Source organism: Salvelinus sp. IW2-2015, linkage group LG15 (assembly GCF_002910315.2).
Source record: "Salvelinus sp. IW2-2015 linkage group LG15, ASM291031v2, whole genome shotgun sequence".
Classification (NCBI taxonomy): domain Eukaryota; kingdom Metazoa; phylum Chordata; class Actinopteri; order Salmoniformes; family Salmonidae; genus Salvelinus; species Salvelinus sp. IW2-2015.
Genome location: NC_036855.1, coordinates 44,060,581 through 44,067,416, shown reverse-complemented (window position 1 = coordinate 44,067,416; position 6,836 = coordinate 44,060,581). Strand labels below are relative to the sequence as shown.

Here is a 6,836-nt window from a genome sequence, read left to right as displayed (position 1 = left end):
ACCTGTTCATTCCTGACGGTAGTTTTTTCTGGTTTTTATTTGAGTCTTGTCCGAGTTCGCGCCTCAGGAAAAATAAATTATGGCGGTCGTCTCATTCAAAGAGGGTGTATGCATTCTCTGAAAGAGATATTCAACTCCTTTCTGTTCTCACTTCCGCATGAGACCCAGAGGAAGGTGTATGACGTGTTTCTACAGTCCTAAGTGACATGACCTTATATAGACAAGCTTTTGAAGAGCGACTTAGCTTTTGGAAATCTCACTTCCGGATAGGAAATGAGCTGTAAAAAGGGTTCTGTTTCACTTAGAGACATAATTCAAACGTTTTTAGAAACTAGAGAGTGTTTTCTATTCAATATTAATAATAATATGCATATTGCACGAGCAAGAATTGAGAACGAGGCCGTTGGAAATGGCCACCTCTTTCCAGGGTACTCAAGGCTCCGCTTACAGCCATAAGAAGTTAAATAAAGGTGAAAAAAAAAAAAGAAGCCAAGAGGTTGATATAATAAAAGCCTTACCTTTGAAGATCTTCTTCTGTTGGCACTCCAAAAGGTCCCAGCTACATCACAAATGGTCCTTTTGTTCAATAAAGTCCTTCTTTATAACCCCAAAAACTCAGTTTAGCTGGTGCGCTTCATTCAATAATTCACCGGTTTCCCTCCTTCAAAATGTATACAAAATGAATCCCAAACGTTACCAATAAACTTCTCCAAACAAGTCAAACAACGTTTATAATCAAATCTCARCTACCCTAATACGTAAAWAAACGATCAAATTTAAGACGGACAATCGTTATTGTCTTTACCGGAGATAAACAACAAAGAAGGCGCTCTCATCCACGCGCATGAAAACACTACAGCCAAAATGGGAGCCACTTAGAAAAACTACAAATTCTAGCTCATTTTTCCAAAAACAAGCCTGAAACTCTTTCTAAAGACTGTTGATATCTAGTGGAAGCCCTAGGAACTGCAATCTGGGAGGATTTCGCCCCATAATAAACATGACAGCCATTGAAAATAGTGGTAGGCTGAGTTTTTTTGGGGGGGATGGTTTGTCCTCGGGGTTTCGCCTGCCATATCAGTTATGTTATACTCACAGACATTATTTTAACAGTTATAGAAACTTTAGAGTGTTTTCTATCCAAATCTACCGATTATATGCATATCCTATTTTCTGGGCCTGAGTAACAGGCAATTTACTTTGGGCACACTTTTCATTTGGACGTCAAAATACTGCCCCCTAGCCCAAAGAGGTTAATGCAGCTGCCAGTTGAGGACTTGTGAGGCGTCTGTTTCTCAAACTAGACCCTCTAATGCACTTGTCCTCTTGCTCAGTCATGCACCGGGGCCTCCCACTCCTCTTTCTATTCTGGTTAGMGCCAGTTTGTGCTGTTCTGTGAAGGGAGTAGTACACAGCGTTGTACGAGATCTTCAGTTTCTTGGCAATTTCTCGCATGGAATAGCCTTCATTTCTCAGAACAAGAATAGACTGACGAGTTCCAGAAGAAAGTTCTTTGTTTCTGGCCATTTTGAGCCTGTAATCGAACACACAAACGCTGATGCTCCARATCTCAACTAGCATAAAGAAGGCCAGTTTTATTGCTTCATTAAGCAGCACAACCRTTTTCAGCTGTGCTAACATAATTGCAAAAAGGTTTTCTAATGATCAATTAGCCTTTTAAAATGATAAACTTGGATTAGCTAATACAACGTGCAATTGGAACACAGGAGTGATGGTTGCTGATAATAGGCCTCTGTACACCTATGGTCTACTTACACTAAACACAAATATAAACGCAACATGTAAAGTGTTAGTCTCATGTTACATGAGATCAAAGATCCCAGAAAYTGTCCATACGCACAAAAAGCTTATTTCTCTCAAATGTTGTGCTCACATTTGTTTCTATCCCTGTTAGTGAGCATTTCTCCTTTGCCAAGATAATCCCTCCACCTGACAGGTGTGGCATATCAAGAATCTGATTAAACAGCATGATCATTACATAGTTGCACCGTGTGCTGGAGACAATAAAAAAACACTCTAAAATGTGTAGTTTTGTCACAACACAATAGCACGAATGTCGCAACTGTAGAATCTTTGAAGTTGTTGCATTTTCCATTTATATTGTTGTTCAGGGAAAGGGGGATATCTAGTCAGTTTTACAACTGAATGCATTAAACTGAAATGTGTCTTCCACATTTAACCCAACCCCTCTGAATCAGAGAGGTATGGAGGGCTGCCTTAATTGATATCCACGTCTTCGGCGCCCAGGGAAAAGGACAGCAGGGGTTTAGTCTAAATTATATTTCTAAAGTAGGCAAATGTTTAGTAGGACACGTCTTTGCCATTGTTATCGTCTCATCACATTTACCTTAGACAGATGGCAATGTTGTCATTAGCTAGCAAAGTTTGTCAAAAATAGCTAGCAATGCTAACATTAGGTAGCTAAAATCCAGTGGTCTTCCGTCAATCTTAGCTAGCTAGCTAACATTACACAGCATTTAAAGTCAATCTGGCAACATCAAAATGATGACTAAAGGTTTTCCTACACTCTTAGAAAAGAAGGCTCCATCTAGATCCTAAAATGGTTMATCGGCTGTCCCCATAGGRGAACCCTTTCCACAGAGGGGTCTACATGGAACCCAAAAGGGTTCTACCTGGAACCAAAAATGGTTCTCCTATGGGGACAGCCGAAGAACCCTTTTGGAACCCTTTTTTAAAGAGTGTACTAATTAAATGTAATTGTACTTCCAAACCACTGTTAATGCACTTTTGATTAAATCAGCGCTCCTTCAAAATGCATTGAATAGAATGCTCGATCAATCGGACTTGATGCTCAGATAAGGGTTTGCTTGTTCTTGAGAATAGCCATAGCTATTAGTCAGTGCATCATTCATATAGTTAGCTTGCTAAATAGATAGTTGGCTGTGCTAGAAATTATATAATCATGCTAGCTAATTGTTTCAATGCACCTTCCAAATGTGAAATTATAAGACAAAAAGGACACTTACCTAAGGCTGTTCCTTTATGTCCTCTTCGTTTTGAAAGTTGCTAGCTAGCTAGCTAATCTCGTTCCCAGAGACTTCCGCCCAAATACGTTGTGCGCAATAGCCTGTGGACGAGGTTACTAGCTAACAAACTTTTTGCGAGGGAACGCAAAACATTTTGTGCGGGAACGCAAAGCATTTTACGAGGGAACGCAAAGCATTTCACAAGGGAACACTAAATAATGAGCTTTTTTTGTTGTGTCCCTTCAGGTGTTCTGTAGTAATGGCTGCCAAAGGTTCTTCCACCAAGTATTCTCTGGTGTGTGAAGACATACGCAATCAAGACATTTTTCACTTGAAAATGTTGAGTAGGTTGTGTAGATCTGCAGGGAAAAACATCTAATTGAATCTCCTTTTAAACGTTATTTTAAGGCTCCAAAATGTGAAGACTGTGCAAGGGGTGTGTAGGCTCACTAGGCACTGTAAGTTATTAACAACAACAGTGACCTACCAGGGGTGTCTTGCAGCTTGGACAGCAGCTCTGAGATAGACTTCTTTTGGGCCTGAGCGATGTAGCTGAGGTTCTCACTGTCCAGCACCACCAGGAAGGAGTGCAGATCTGTGATCAGCCGGTTCAGCACTGCGGACACAATAAGGGTGTATTCATTAGTGCAAAGGAAAATGTTTTGCRATGAAATTGAGTGTTTCTTGTTGGACAAGTTCATGTTAGTCCCTCCCCATTTCGTCTGTTTGCTTCCATTTGGTTCCTAGTTTTTACACCCCAGATGTCAACAATGGCTCAATCCCAATACTCCCCCGTAGCCCTCCCCCTCTGGTTTGCGCGATCCTGCGAGCCGCATCGAGTCKGAGTGGTGTTCCAATTCAACTTTGATCGAGGAGTAGTGCCATTTCAGCCCTCTAGTTGGCCCTCCAAACCAAGCGAATCGAGATGCAGACTTCCTATGTGGTTATCAAAACACCAATGAAGCTCTACGACCTAAGGTTCTATAGTTGCTTCAGGAAGATGGCTGACARAAAAATTAGGATGGAAGTAAATGTAAGTAAATATAACTTCATAACGAGTCATGTACAAAAAATAATACAGTTAAGAGSAATATGTTAGTTAATGTAAAGACAAAYGATTCTCTATATTGTTTGGTAATAAAGTTAATTTACGAAAATAGCTATTTAACAAGCAAGCTAAATAGCTAACATTTGCCAACTAGCTATACATTTATCTTTAAACAGGTAAAGTTGGATGTTCACATACACCTTAGCCAAATACATTTAAACTCAGTTTTTCACAATTCCTGACGTTTAATCCTAGTAAAAATTCCCTGTCTTAGGTCAGTTAGGATCACCACTTTATTTGAAGAATGTGAAATGTCAGAATAATAGTACGAGAAAATTCTTTTTTCAGCTTTTTTTCTTTCATCACATTTCCAGTGGGTCAAAAGTTTACATACACTCAATTGTATTTGGTATCATTGCCTTTAAATGTTTTAACTTGGGTCAAACGTTTCGGGTAGCCTTCCACAAGCTTCTCACAATAAGTTGGGTGAATTTTGCCCATTCCTCCTGACAGAGCTGGTGTAACTGAGTCAGGTTTGTAGGCCTTTTGCTCGCACACGCTTTTTCAGTTCTGCCCACAAATGTTCTATAGGATTGAGGTCAGGGCTTTGTGATGGCCACTCCTATACATTGACTTTGTTGTCTTAAGCCATTTTGCCACAACTTTGGAAGTATGCTTGGGTCATTGTCCATTTGGAAGACCCAATTGCGACCAAGCTTTAACTTCCTGACTGGAATCTTGAGATGTTTTCCAATATATCCACATAATTTTTATTCATCATGATGCCATCTATTTTGTGAAGTGCACCAGCCCCTCCTGCAGCAAAGCACTCCACAACATGATGCTGCCACCCCGTCTTCACGGTTGGGATGGTGTTCTTCGGCTTGCAAGCGCCCCCTTTTTCCTCCAAACATAACGACGGTCATTATGGCCAAACAGTTCTATTTTTGTTTCATCAGAGAGGACATTTCTCGCAAAAAGTATGATCTTTGTCCCCATGTGCAGTTGCAAACCGTAGTCTGGCTTTTTTATGCCGGTTTTGGAGCAGTGGCTTCTTCCTTGCTGAGCGGCCTTTCAGGTTATGTCGATATAGGACTCGTTTTACTGTGGATATAGCTACTTTTGTACCGGTTTCCTCCAGCATCTTCACAAGGTCCTTTGCTGTTGTTCTGGGATTGATTTGCACTTTTCGCATCAAAGTACGTTCATCTCTAGGAGACTGAGCGGTATGACGGCTGCTTGGTCCCATGGTGTTTCTACTAGTGTACTATTGTTTGTACAGATGAACATGGTACCTTCAGGCGTTTGGAAATTGCTCACAAGGATGAACCAGGCTTGTGGAGGTCTACAGTTTTTTTTCTGAGGTCTTGGCTGATTTCTTTTGATTTCCCCATGTTGTCAAGCAAAGAGGCACTGAGTTTGAAGGTAGGCCTTGAAATATATCCACAAGTACACCTCCAACTGACAAAAATAATGTCAATTAGCCTATCAGAAGCTTCTAAAGCCATTACCTAATTTTCTGGAATTTTCCAAGCTGTTTAAAGGCAGTCAACTTAGTGTATGTAAACTTCTGACCCACTGGAATTGTGATACAATGAATTAGTTAAAGTTAAATAATCTGTCTGTAAACAATTGTTGGAAAAATTCCTTGTGTCATGCACAAARTAGATGTCCTAACCGACTTGCCAAAACTATAGTGTGTTAACAAGACATTTGTGGAGGGGTTGAAAAACAAGTTTTAATGACTCCAACCTAAGTGTATGTAAACTTCCGACTTCAACTGTATATGGGCGTTTGACATTTGTATGAATTGTAAATTGTCTTATTTCATGTTTTACTGACTCCCGAGCAAATCAGCGAACCAGGCTGTCATCTTGTGAAACCCAGTGGATTCAAATTTCCTAGCTAGTTAGCTAACTAAAGCATTTACTAGAAATGTAATGTACAATTTTGTTCTTTATTGTAGTAATGTAACGTTAATTGAAGATATTTGCCAATGCAGCTAACATAACAGTACCTAACTCTTGCTTATTGTGGAGGATAAAAATGCCTGTATGATTTGGACCCTAAAATATTTGGTATAAATATTAGATCAGAACAGCGGTTTTAATTGTTCTAGCTACAATTATTCTCCTGGTAATGACTGAGTGAAGGAAATGCGACTGTTATATGTCAAACTGCTATGGAGTGAAAGTCCTGCTTCCGTAGGTTACTACTCCACATGAACCACAGCCAGAGGATGGGTACATTACAGGCACATTGTTGTTCTGCTGTTCTCATTTGTTACTCATATGGTAAGTATGTATTTGTTGCATGAGACATATAAAGGAAATATATTACTGYCTCCAGTACAGGCACTGTGAAAAACACAAGGCTCGTTGTCAAAGAATTGCGTGGTATCTGTTGGAAGTTTCTGATGTGCGCGAGTGATGTCGTGATGTCCCATTCCCTAGGCCAGGGGTTCCAAAACTTTTTTGGCCTACGACCCCATTTTGATATATGAAAATTCTCACGACCCCAACCATGTGAAAATTACATAATTAACAGCCAATGTTTACTTTTTTATTTGGGGCTATGGCAGTCAATTGAAAAACATTCTAACAATATTTCAGATTTACTCAACTCACCATCACATACTTTCAATGTGGGGCTATAACAGTCCATTTCATATTAGTCTGACATAATGTCCCTTATCTCACCACCACTAATGAGACGGGTGTGCATGATGCATGACGCGTACTAGCTTCTCAAAGTCAGGGGGCATGGTCGACAGTACATAC

General features: G+C 40.1%; 1 protein-coding gene across 4 annotated transcripts in view; it reads right to left on the bottom strand.

Moving 5' to 3' along the window:
* Nucleotides 1–6,836, bottom strand: part of si:dkey-220o5.5 (actin filament-associated protein 1-like 2) — a 100,025-nt gene that overhangs the window by 56,955 nt on the left and 36,234 nt on the right. For 3 of the 4 annotated variants that reach the window (XM_024002700.2, XM_024002697.2, XM_024002699.2), the window contains one exon: nucleotides 3,496–3,624. The exons of the other annotated variant lie outside the window; for it this stretch is intronic. Coding sequence is in view for 2 of the 3 variants with exons in the window: in XM_024002697.2 (XP_023858465.1) it covers nucleotides 3,496–3,624 (129 nt within the window). In the remaining variant the exon portion in view is untranslated. The remainder of the gene's footprint in view (nucleotides 1–3,495; nucleotides 3,625–6,836) is intronic. 4 annotated transcript variants of the gene reach the window in all.